This window comes from Epinephelus fuscoguttatus, linkage group LG10 (assembly GCF_011397635.1).
Source record: "Epinephelus fuscoguttatus linkage group LG10, E.fuscoguttatus.final_Chr_v1".
Lineage (NCBI taxonomy): Eukaryota > Metazoa > Chordata > Actinopteri > Perciformes > Serranidae > Epinephelus > Epinephelus fuscoguttatus.
In genome coordinates this window covers 16,444,753-16,458,285 of record NC_064761.1, presented here as the reverse complement: position 1 = coordinate 16,458,285, position 13,533 = coordinate 16,444,753, and the positions used below count along the sequence as shown (strand labels likewise).

At 40.4% G+C, this 13,533-nt stretch overlaps 1 protein-coding gene across 3 annotated transcripts in view; it reads right to left on the bottom strand.

Annotated features, from left to right (window-relative positions):
* dnajc6 (DnaJ (Hsp40) homolog, subfamily C, member 6) overlaps positions 1-13,533 on the bottom strand; it is a 52,920-nt gene that overhangs the window by 19,721 nt on the left and 19,666 nt on the right. For all 3 annotated transcript variants that reach the window (XM_049587112.1, XM_049587109.1, XM_049587111.1), the window contains 3 exons: positions 6,662-6,711; positions 4,908-5,056; positions 2,285-2,407 (listed from right to left, as the gene is read on the bottom strand). In XM_049587112.1, the coding sequence (XP_049443069.1) occupies positions 2,285-2,407; positions 4,908-5,056; positions 6,662-6,711 (322 nt within the window). The remainder of the gene's footprint in view (positions 1-2,284; positions 2,408-4,907; positions 5,057-6,661; positions 6,712-13,533) is intronic.

The following is a 13,533-nucleotide window of genomic DNA, read 5'->3' as shown; positions in this document are numbered from 1 at the left end:
GCTTGAATAATATACTTGTTGGTTCTGTCTGCCATGCAAGTACGCAAGTGTGAATATGTATAGATTAAGCCTCTGAAAACACTAACTCAAACTTTGTGAATGGATGCTGTAACTCCAGCTTTAAGATGAAATGTTTAAGTGATAGTTCAGATTTTTTGAAGTAGTGTAGTATGGAGTGTTATTCCCAATCAGTACATTACATAGAGTAGATGTCAGTCAGCTGAGAATGTATTTTAGTCCCTTAAAAAAACACCTAAAAAATTCTATAACAGTTTAAGTGTATATTGAGAGCATTTTCACTGCTTTACCTTCTCGTCAAACAGCCTGTTGAATTCCCTATCTATGCTCTCGTCAAGCCACCAGACTCCATTGATAAAACAGTGGTTTTAGCTCACTGAACACAGGAGCTGCTGGTTTACCACTGCTTCAATCAATTAGTCAGCTTGTGTTATTGTGTGAATTGGGTCAATCTGAATTAACCCTTTTAAATGCCAAAGTCACACAATAACACAAACAAAATAACTGATTGAGGCAGCAGTAGACCAGCAGCTCCTGTGTTCCGCAATGTTAAATCACTGTTTTTCTAAATGGAGTCTGGCTTAGAAGAGAGCAACACAGCAGTATCAGTTCCCCGCTGGGAAATCATTCGCTGACGGCAAGGTAAAGCAGTGAAAATGTTCTAAATATAGCAAACAGTTCAACTCATATTGCTTTTTTTTTTTTAGGTTGGACTTATTTTCGGTGGCTAAAATACAATTTGTTGCCACCCCCATCCAAAAATGTAGATTGCTTAGCTTCCATACACTCCAACCTGCTTCTCTAAACTGGGGGTGTGCCAATTGACATCTACTGCACGTTATACACTGACTATAGATAAGTACCACATGCAACCCCATTGCAAAATATCTGAGCTATCCCTTTAAAGAAGCCAGACGCTACCCAGCTTACTGTAAGTCATATCTCAAAGATGATCATACAATGAATGAATGCATTTCCTGTTATAAATTTACTCAGAGTTCATTTCAGGTTACAGGGAGACAAACATTCTTGTGATCTGAAGCAGAGAAACTCTTCGAGAGGAACCGTTTGCTGGAGGTTATGCAAGATGGAGAAGTTGCCAAGCCACAGCCAAACCACAGTAACTTGGCAATAACATACTCCGCACACATGCCAGTGTACAGTGTGGCTGACACTGAATTAAAACAGGAACGCCTGTTTCACCCAACACTCGAGTAGTGATTATGTTGCAAAACATCTGTATGTAGGGTTTGAGCTGTGCTTGATGTATGACACAATCAACGCTTTAATGGGTCATCATTGGCGTACTTAAGGTGCAGCTGGTTGTTGAGGAAACTTTGAATTTTCCAAACTGAAAATACATATATGTTGGCACAAAGACAACTGAATCTACCTCTTAAATATCTCTTTTTTTTTTACCAAACACAGACACCTAAATAAGAGACTTCAGAATACATATAACTTTATGACCTACATACTGAAACATGACTCACATCCACAATTTAACTGACTTTGAACCTCAAAGGTTCCAAGGCTTTTCAATGCAAAGACCAACCGCTGAAAAACAGGTGGAGAAAACTGACAGAAACTAAGCAGAAACAATGAGAGCTGTCTGACAAGCTGTGTTTTACTGCATTTTAAATCAAAACAAGGCAGACCAACATTGCCACATCCAGTATTGGCAACAGTGAGAGGAGAGGAAGAGCAGAGAAATAGGCTTCGTTTGTTGGAAAGTGGGAGGATCACCTTGCAAGTTTTGTTTTTACCCATAGAGGAGAAAAAAGGTTGACGGTTTTGTTACATGATCACTTAATAGTCGTCTTTTTCCAACTGTAATCACCATGTTTGACACCATTAAAACCTGTTTTCCCCATGAAGTTTAAGTAAAGATGTTATGATCAGGGCTTTCTCAAAGTTTCTCAGAAGCACTTATTTGATGCAACAGCCAAGATGACAAATCACTTTGAGTATGGTTAAATTTGTCCTTTGGCAGCATCTGTCCAGTGCAGTGCATAAACTTAAAAGTGGATCAATTAAACTCCAAAAACTTGGCATTGTGTTGTGGAACAATCAAAACAAGCCCCTACACATTAACTGTCCCTTCACTCCATGGTGAACTCAATAAAACATGGCAATGTATAAGGTCAGCAGTGCAAAAGCAATGACATCTTTTTGTACTAGCTTTAAGAATCCAGTCAATCAATGCAAGATAAATGGAGGATAGAAATGGATATGATAATGGTACTGTATGTGAGCGTCTTCTTACCGAGCAGGTGATGACACACACATTCTTGGGATTCTGTTTGAGCCAGTTGTGCATGTTCTTACACACAGCGAACAGGTTGTGGAGGCTGGGAGCCTGGCGGGAAGGCCAATTGCATTCTGAAACCTGGAAAGGAGTTGGTGCAGGAGAGAGAAGGAATGAAGAAACAAGGGATAGACATAGAAACAGAAAGTCCCAGACAGAGAGGAGGACCCCCCCCCCCAATCCACGAAAAAAGACATAAAACCAGGAGGGGAGGAGAAAGGAGAGGTAGAGGTTAGCAACAGCACTGCAGCAGCAGAGCCACACAACACACCAGTTGCCATGATGAGTCATCTGCTAGAGATACAGCGACCTCCACAAACAGACAGGGAGCCATCTTGGCCACATTAACTCCACAGCTTGACTCCGCAGTTTTCCTGGATGTTTCTACCAGAGGGTGGCAGTCTTTTATCTATACAGATCAGATCCCACATGTGCCTCCTACTCGAATCCAGATCCAGCTGTGCAAAAGTGCTGAGTGACATGAGCCAAAGACTCCATGCAGAGATTAGTCATAGCTATAAAGATGGAATAAGATAGAATAAACTGAGTATTCATATTCAAATCCAGTTTTTTAAATGTTATTCAGCAGGGACACTTAGATTTGTGAACCACAGGTTAGATCTTTTATTTCGAGACATCCCTGGTCACAAGTGGTTGCTGCTTTAGTGAAACATGTAAAAGATGCATCTTGAATCACTGCTGTGTTACAATAGCAACAACAAAAGGCTTATTGTCTATGCAAAAATATACTCCTTTATGTTGCTATATCACTCAAGAACACCTGCAAATCCTAAAATGTCCTTCCAGCAAAATCACAGTCTATCTTTAAAGTATGAAAGGTGAGTACTATATGGGACAACTTGGCTCAGTTAAGCCTCTTTTCTGAGACTATAATATGACAGGGTTTCACTTGACATGCACAGATCCAGTACCATGTAATTTATTAATAAACTTTGAAGTAGTTAACACCCAAGAAAATGTCATGTTCACTGGTAATCGATTCTTCCTCTTCTTCATCACTCTGAAACAGTAGCCTACAGAACAAGTTGCACTGTGCAGCCACTGGCATGTACTGTTTTAGAGCAGGGGGTCGCAAGAGCACGGGAGCTTATCCCAGCTGACATTTGATGAGAGGCGGGGTACACCCTGGACAGGTCACCAGACTATCACAGGGCTGACACATAGAGACAGACAACCATTCACACTCACATTCACACCTACGGCAGTTTAGTCACCAATTAACCTGCATGTCTTTGGACTGTGGGAGGAAGCCAAGGTAACCCACGCCGATACGAGGAGACCATGCAGACTCCAGACAGATGCGCAAGTTTTGGTGTTGAAATCAGGAAGGAAAACATTGTACTGAACATCTGTAGACCCTGATCATCCATCCCCTTCCTTCTGGACCCATGTGCAGAAAGACCCATGTTAGCTCAAGCTTCATTCCTACAGCCATACAAACTTTAAATGAGTAACCTCCTCTTTAGTTACAAGAAATCCAGATTGTGGTGTGAAGACAGTATTCTTTGTCTAATTGTGTATGTCGTACTTGTTTGTGCTATGTATGCACCTATGGTAGAAAAGAATTTTCTCCTTCAGAACAAATGCTAAACTAACTAACTGAATTTTGGCCACATGGGGGTAGCAGAAACAAGCTGTAAACTGTCACAGCACAATATGACATATTATTATCTTTTATACCGATATTAAAATTAGCATTCATTTGGAGTTTTGCATGCCTAACAGCCATAAAAACAACCATGACAAAATATTTCTTAAAAAGTCGATGTTACCAATATCAGTATCAACTAAATATACCAATATATTAAGTTGATACAACCAAGTTCTAAACAAAAAGTTGCCTTAATACTCATTCAGCACAAACAGGGCAACATTATAATTCATTTGGAGTTGTGTTTCTGGCCAACTGATGAATATAAACCCAACATTACTTTTCCTTTGAGCCTTTTCTTATCTCCACCAACTCTAAATATCTGACTCTTTAGCTGCTAAATACTCCGCTACATTTACAAGCTTGTTGCTAACTTTGTCCATTTGCTGTTTGGTGATGGACAGGTAGCGTACAGCAGGTTTATCACGGCTTTATTGGGGCATCTAAAAAAATCCTCGACACTGAATGATGACAGCAGTAAGGGGTGTACCAGACCTTAACTTACAGGTTGTAAAAGTAATACAACAAAAAATATGCTAAAATGCTCTGTCATGGTGGGAACTGCAGAGTCGAGTGATACTTCCCTGGGGGCTTTGTCACCACAACTTTGCTGGACACTTATTGTAGCTTAAATGACAAGGAAGTGTGTCTTGGGAATGACCGTCCCAATTCAGGAAATCTAATTAGAGGCTCCTTCCATAGTTTATGAGCAGATGTAGCAACAGGCCCCACTTAAAACGCTGGCAGACCAAAAATAGCCATCAAACTGTAAGTAAGTCCTCATATCTCACTCTAGTGTTGCCATAATCCAGGGAGAGAAAATGCTGCAGCAACCACTAATAACTAGGCACAAACTAATAAATCTGTAATGACTTCATCTGTGGCTTCATAAGGCAGTGTCACACTCACCCTGTTGGAGAATTTGGCGCCGCGGTAGTTGCGCTGTGACAGATTGAAGACAGTGTAGTGGTCGGCATGGCGGCTGTCAAGGAAGGAGCGAATGTCCTCTACGTGATTCTGGTAGCCAATCTGCACTGACTCCGCCGGGTAGGTCATGACTGAAAATAAAATTCATAATTCAGGTTGTTTTCAGGAGTTTCCTGCACTGTTGGTGCAGATGTTTAAATACACAGTATATACGACACGTTCACACCCTGACAGTGTCCTCCATCTTTTGTCCTTCTCTACAGTTATTCTGCCATCAGTGAACTGAGAACTGAAATGTGGAGAGTAGGTCCACATTAAAGCATGACTATCGGCAGCCACACACAAAGCATCATGGGACAGAAGCCCTCAGGTGACAAATGTCCAGCTGACGATGTTCTTTACAGGACACACTGCTGCTTTTCACTCATGAGCATGTCACGCTGGAAGCAATTTGAAAATGAGAGATGAGGACAGAGAGAAAGCTGAGGGTGCAGATGTCTGTTTATCTGCCTACATTAACCCTGATTCTCTTTTATCATGCAGATATAACACACTGTTATTTTCTCATCCACATTATAAGTTAAAAGTCCTGGAAAGCTATTTCCCTAATCAGCATTGATCAGGATTCAGCAACATCTGAATTTTAATCTAATGATATTTGTTGGGTTGTTTGGTCGCTCTCAATTAAATCTGATCCTATCAAATCCACATAGTTCTAAAGAAAGCTCATTAACTGAGGTTTTGGGGGTTACATTCTTCATAAATAATACCTTAACACATTTTTTAAACTTCATTGTTGCTTATTTATTCAAGGATATCTTTTCAAATGTTACAGAGCATCACTTAAAGGAACAGTGTGTAAGATTTCGGGGGATTTTGTAGCATTTAGCAGTGAAGATTGCAGATTGCAACCACCTGAAACCTGTTAGAAATCCTTCAGTGTTCATTGTTTAGGAAGGTTTTTCTAGGAGCCAAATTATCCGCAGAGGTCTCTTCCTCTCCAAAACAAACAGACCAGGTGATTAAAACTGGAATCAAGCAGTTTCACATTACCAATCATTGTTTCTCTGATGCTGTTTGGCAAGTTGGAGACGAGCCACTAGCCTAGCACCTGCTTATGTTTGCTAACCTTTTTTCTCTGACAACTAAAGATCCAGACGTTTAGAAGGCTTTTACCGGGAGCCAAATTATCCACAGACGCCTCTTCCTATCCAAAATAAATGGACCCTGTGATTTAAACCGGTAAAAACACTAAAGACAGCAGTTTCACCTAAAAAAAAAAATATAAATCTGTTTTTCTGACATCATCACAAAGGGACCTCTAACTGCGGTGGTCAATGTGAAAACACAAACATGAAAATGGCCTTATCTAGAGCCAGTGTTTGGTTTGTATGTTCTGGGATACTCTAAAAACACGAATATGCAACACGGCAATCTCAATAGACGAGGACCCGCTCTGTATGTAAATATAAACAGATCATTCCAAGGTAACAAAAAAACAACAATTTTATTTTCAGGTGATTACAATCTAATGACTTATTATATAATATTTCATTTTTTGCCAGTATATCCCCCTAAATGCTACACACCAGACCTTAAGGATTTGAAACTAACTTTTCATGGGCTTTAAATTGCTACTTTTTTTGGTGGCACTGAGTTATTATTTCTAGTGACAGTGTTAGAATGCAGCTCACACATACACACAAAGTCAATCAGCTAACACCAAATGTGTTTACCTATGATCCGTGATGTGATGTAGGCGATGTCCAGCTCCCCTTTAGTGTACCTGCAAAAAAGAACGACACCTTTGAGGAATAATTTTCATGCAATTCTTATTACACAGGAAAAAGAAAGCTCAAAAACAAGAGACATATAAGCAAAGGTTATAACAACCTTTAGCAGTAATACCAGCAAAAAGAAAGCACCTGAGTCCACTGACTCCCCCAAATAATCTTTGAAATGTGCACAGTATGTGTGGAAAAAAATCACCCTGCATCTGTGTGTTGTACTGAATGTATACTGTTATACAGCAGGCACATGTGTGGATGGTTTTCAGACAATCTAAGCATTTAGTCAGGAGAGTCAAGACGCCCTATTCTTGACAAATATCAAATCATTAAAACAGAGGAGATCGATGCATGGTCAACATCCAGAAGGTTGATTCACCTCTCTGCCTCTCTGCTGTTGGTGCATCAGGCTGCATGTCATGCATATCCAAGTAATTAGACTCAACAGGCTCTGGAGCAGAAGCTTCCATGTGTCTGGCTGTTGGGGAAGTTGTCTTTTTCCAGGCTGAACTGCCCGGGATCAAAGGAATACCATATGTGAATTCTTCAATTGAGCATCACTGCCTTTCATTGCTAAATTTAGCTATTCCATATGGAGGTTTTTTTTTCAAAAGTCTGAGAGCAGCTGCAGTGCACACTCACATTCAAGTAATCCACTACTGCTGCACCATGGAAGTGATGGAGAACAGTGCTTATGAAACACCCTGGAGCAGGTGCAGAGTTAAAGGACTCAAAAAAGGAGTCTTATTTCTTGTAATGGATGGGTTGATGTGCAAAGTCATTTACAAAAATGTTTTTATCCAACAGTAGCACACGCAGCTCGACTGCCCACCACACTGCAATTATCATGCAAAACACGTTAGTGGGCTAATGTGCATCAGATTGAGTTGACTTGTTGCCTACTGTGAAAATCCCCCAAGCTTTGCTGATCTGGGCCAATCACCTCTGTGTGGTCATGGAGGAGTGCCATATGGCCCTGATGCAATCCTAGACCTGGTTATGTAATGCAGTGCTACTCAACTAGTCTGCCATGGAGTGAGAGCACGCTAAGTGTGTCTTGGGATATTCTGTAGTGTTCCACATAAATGCATTTTTTGATATGTTAATTCTTCTTACAGCATTGTTGTGTGGCATAAACAACTGCTAATATAACAGACAAACAGCCTGAGTTAAATCCATCAGAGCTGTTTGTGTCTGTAAGCCCTCCATAATAAAGTAATTGGACCATAGCTCAAGTTTCTATTTTCATCCAATTCTGTGTGTTTAGTGAAAATGCAGACCACAGGTTAAAAGAGAATAAGTGGACTGCATACTCTCACTTCAGATTATATACAGAATATTTTTCTTAATCCTAATGTGAGGTTTCTAGAGCACAAATTGTTTATAACTTTGGGGAAAAGAGAGAAAAGTTTAATGAATGTTTAATGAATATATTTGAAGAAACTGCAATGATTTCCACCATTTTATGTTGTCCTTTGTTTTCGTCCCAGGAATATATTCCACAAATCTGCGGGTGTCTCTGCTTCTCTCCTGAAATAGCTCCTCGGCTATTAAAGGAGAGAAGCAGGTCAGGTGTCAGGTTTAAATGGTCATGGCCAATAGCCATGGAGTACGCAAATGAGCAGAGTCCCTGACCTCTTGAGGTTAGAGCTGCAGCCAATTAAAATGTACTGCAAGGTGCAGTACAGAGACTGAACAGAGGGGAAGGACACGCTTAGAAAGAAGGGCAAAGCTGACACTGGGGAATTTTCTTCTCTCTGCTAATCAAGCTAGCAATTAAACTAGCTGTCTAGGGCAATTGTGTACTTTTAGTTTTGTGGTTACTAGATGAACTGTGTTGTCTGACTCATGGGACTTAATGTTGATCTTTTCCTGGTTTGTTCCTTTCTGGCACGAGGGACAATGCAGCTAATTTGACAGTCAGTCCATACTTTTGTGAATCAGAGTTCTCTTGTTCTGTCTCACACAAACTCTGCCCTCTACTTGAATCTATCGATAATACTCTCTTCCAATCAAGAGCACACATTTGCCCACTGAAATTTGCATAAACACAGCTGGCCAATCGAGACATGCCTACTCCAATGTATGGAGCCATTTGACTGAATCAGCATTCTTAAGCTCTTCAGCCAGGGCAAAATTATGTCATGTCATGGCGTGCATTCTTCAGGCTCTACCCACTATGCCCATAATGTCCAGTGAAGGGCAGGGCTTGTGTGGAATAGAATAAAGGTTACAATATTGGAACCCTAGCTCTTATAGCACAGGCGGAGCCCTCTACCATCTATATATATATATATATATATATGTACTGTGGGCTCCGCACTATTCAGGTAGGCACATTCTGATTGGCCAGCTACATTAATGCAAATTTCAGTGGGCAAATGCGTGCTGGTGCCTGAGGGAGACTATTACTCATAGAGTCCAGTAAAGGTCTCTGCCTGTGCTAATAGAACTAGGGTTACAATACTGTAACCTTTGATCCTGAACTTAATATGATTTTTGAGCCCGGTCTCACTCCAAAATCGTCGAAATCTGGTGCTTGGGCAGTGACCTCTGGCATCAGAAACCAACGAAAAAAGGCGCCCTTTAATGTCGGCATGATACACGTCCAGTTGCCGTTATAGTTTATCTGCACCCGGCGGCATCAGGGGAAAACACGGCAGGACAAGGATGAAAGCGGGTGGGAGGGGTATTGGATGGGTCCAAGAGACCGAGAGAGCGGTGTTCGCGCCCCGTAAGATTCTAAAGCCAAACCCTGTTCTTTTTTCCTAAACCTAACCACATAATTTTGTTGCCTAAACCCAACCATTTGTGTTTATTGTTGAAGGAAAAAACGTTTGCAGATTGTATGTTAATGTTAAATTTCCTGTGAAAACAGAAGTGTATTTTGAAAGAAGACAATGCATGTAACAGGCAGAACCTGATACGGTGTCCCAGAACGTCAACAACGAACACACCCAGGGTTCCTTGCACGTTGTATGTGGACGTGGAAAGTCCATGACCAAAACGTCAATATGTGACGAGGTCGGAGTGAGAATGTGCTGGATTTTATACCTTCGGTATAACTCTTGTTTGTGGAATCTCATCTTTTTTTCATTTTTATCCCTATGATTCAATTTGTTGTCCAAACTGTTTTCACGCTTTAACAGTTGTGTTCAGTCAAACGGCTGCCTTTAACCTTTACTGGGAGTGTGTTAACCTTGCAGCATACTAGTGTTATTATACGCATAGTTGAGAGCAGAGGAGTGACAACACACACATGCAGATGCCCACAAGCGCCAGCACCACAGTGCCTGTTGTTTATGTTTTCTACTGGAAAGTAAACATCTGGAGCACGAAAGCCATTTTAGACCTGATTACAGCAGTGGAGAGGTGCTCTAACTGAGTCTCCAGTGACTATACACACACACACAAACCCACACTGACATACACACTCAAACAAACACAGTGTAAGTGGGCTAGATCCCGATGGATATTAGATTTGGGTTTTCTACATTCTCTCCATGCTTCTCCCAAATTCTGTATTTTACAGCCGTTTTGTCTTTTTAACAGCACTATTATGTTTTTATATCTGCATCTTAATGGATAGTTTAAAGTAAAGAATGGCAACCAATATAAGAGGTAACAGGAAGGCACTGGACACATCTTTTACTTTTAACAAAATATGCTGCAAAACTAAACACTACACCAGATTTCTAATTGATCATGACTGATTTCTTCATAATCCTCTTGTCTTGTTTAACCCCAATTATCATAATCTAGCAACAGATGCACTGAGGTTCTGATTTTTTTATATTTTGGCCACTGGAAAAAGAGAAAAATGGTTGTTAAGTGGGGAATAATTACAGAGAGACAAAGAGAGATGTCAGCCAAGTGTGAGTGTTAATGAAATGGGGATGAATGAGAAATAAAAATGAGAGAGACAGATGAATATGTGTCTGCTGGTGGAGGGTGGAGGTTATCTTGGTGCAGACTGCGGACACTGTGCCTTTCACAAAACCAGATCAGCCATCTAGACTCCGTTGTGTTTCTCACAGGCAGAGAAACACACAGCTGAGTTTTGTTGACTGATTGGTTTCCCTGCAAAAAATCTCTTTAGCCAGGTAAACAAACAAGCAGGCTGCTTTAAATAATTCAGCAACAGCATTTTGCAAGGAATATAGATGAGACAGAAGCAGAGAAGAACCAATGCAGTCTAGTTGGGGTGTTAAAAGAGGGCCTGGTTAACAAGTGAGCTCATAAGGGTTTTTCTTTGTACCAGGCATGCTCAAGGGAATTTCTTCTGAAGTCTTCCAACAGCCAGTAAACAGGGATGAAACAGTCCATTTAAGATACACATACTCAACCTCTGGAGTCTACTAACCTAGAAAACCTTCAAGCTGCAAAAATCCCCTTCGACAAACAGCAGAACATCGTAATACAGAGAAATTTCTGCCACCGGGGTAAACAAAGTTTACAAAGGATTTCTTGAAACTTCAATAAAAACCTAATCTTAACGATAGTAAGAAAAACAGCAAGGAGTTAATATTTTCCTGCTTATTTCCATCTATTTAAACTTGAATTAATTGGTATATTTGAGCCATTTGGAGCAGCGCAAAAAGCTATCAACACAACACTGACAACAAATAGCTTAACGCGTTGATATGGTAAACATCTTAGAAAATAGTTGCTTACACTCTTAGAAATAAGGGTTCCTCCTGCAGTGCAGAAGTGCTACCCAGAAAAATTCACTTCTTAGAAACCATTTTTAAAAAAAGGGTTTTTCAAGGGTTCTTTGTAAGACAAAAGACCTCATAAAAAACCCTTTTCACCCAAAAAATCCTTTTTTGAAGAAAGGGTTCTTCATGAGATGCAGGGTTCCATAACCATGGTTGTTGTGGGTTAAACTGGACCACATCAACCCTGGCCCTTTAGGATCCTCATGAGGCCCAAGACTGCTGGACATGGTTCCCATGGCCCCTGGCTAACCTGTTAAACTAAAACCATAATAAGTGGAAAATGAAAGTATGAAAGTGTTCTCATTAGACACCCCTGGTTCTTTAACTGGTTCCGTTCAAGACTCTTGAAAGCTTGGTACTATCTAGCAAACCAGCCCATGTTTCCCCCAGTGTTGCGCGGAACCATTGTAATCAAGGATGTGTCATCAACAGAGGGCATTGCGCAATGCACAGTCGAAGTAAACAGTAGGAGCAAGACGGTAGATCACAGTGATTACCTGCAAACTTTTGTTCTGTTATTTCAGATATTTCTTTCATCCAAAAGAAGACCAACTATCATTGAGACCACTGCATGCTCTTTTTTCCCATTGTTTCCCACTTAACGTCTCTATTGCCTTCTTCATCTTCTCTTTTCCACCTGTAGATATGACATGTCCACTGATGTCATCACAATTTGCACTTAACATTAAGAAAAAAACATTCTTTTTTTTTGGTTCTAGCTCAGAACCAACTTTTCCGAAGTTACGAACCAATCTATATTTGGTCGAAATTCTCTTAACGGTTCAAAATTATGTGTGGGAACCGGAACGAGCCCATTCCACGTTGGTGGGAAAGGGGCATAACTAGGCTCCATGTGGAACCTTTATAAAAGACTCTACCAGGAACTAAAAAGTGTTCTTCTATAGTGGCAAGCCAAAGAACCCTATATGGTTCTAGTTGACACCTTTATTTCTACAAGTGCATTTACAATTTCATCAGACACTGAGCAACATTAGCATTATTTACTATTGTTTATTTATTTGGAGTTCATCTGGATGAATGTAAGTCCAATATTCACTCTCCTTTTAGCTCTGTTTTGGTCCTCACCGACCCCCGAGGGAAATATCTGGCTCTTAAGCTGTGAAATGCTCCACTGTGTTTCCCAGCTGGCTGTTAACTTTGCTGTCTGCGGTTTGGTGCTGGGAACAATCTTGATGAAGATTTCTGGGCTGTAAAACCCAAACAGTGAGCTATATGACGCCAAAACACGACTAAGAGCTGAGGAACTGCAGAGTCGAATAAATAAATAAACAATCTATTTTTCTCTCAATAGATGTCTGGGATATGATATATATCTTTTTTTTAAGTCTTAAAATCAACAACATTCATCTACAGGTGTAATAATCTAAAGCAAAATGGTGTGTCAAAAAAATATGATTTTATCATCATGGCCACCATAAAAAAAGTTAGGAAATGAAATTGACCAGTGAGAAACAAAAAATGAAAATAAATGGGAGAGGATGGATGAAAATCAGCAAAAGACCGAGATATAGGCTGGTCAGCCTTTTCTTGCAGGGTGAAAGAGAGCCGCCGTCCTCTCAGGAATACATCATTAGATACTGCAGCTCTTAATCATTCTGTATCTCTCTAATTAACTGCTGACTCTGTCTCCAACTTTCATGGTGCAAAAAAGGGAAACCGCCCATGGCAGCACCCAGACAACCATGATCCCATATCTATATAATTCTAACACCATGCTCTTTGGATCTCCTATACTATATAGTCTGTCATGTAGCTCACTTCTTAAGATGTTTATTTATTTATGAGTGGCAATAAACTAAAGAGTACACACTCAACCTTGGAAAATCACTTGTCACAGTCATCTTTTCTGTCCTTCAGTCTCTAAATAAAGCTATTAAATATTATGCATACAACAGCACAATTAAGCCTCTGATGTTTTAGAACACAACAGGACAGTTAACACTTCTCATAGGATCATCAAAGAAACCTGTCGAAGCACTTTTAAAGTGTACTGCACTAAGCTGTGGCCCATTAATGTATCGTTCTGCCCATCTACCTTTCCTTTCTGAGGCTTTCAGACGGTTACCACGGTAGCCTGCCTCC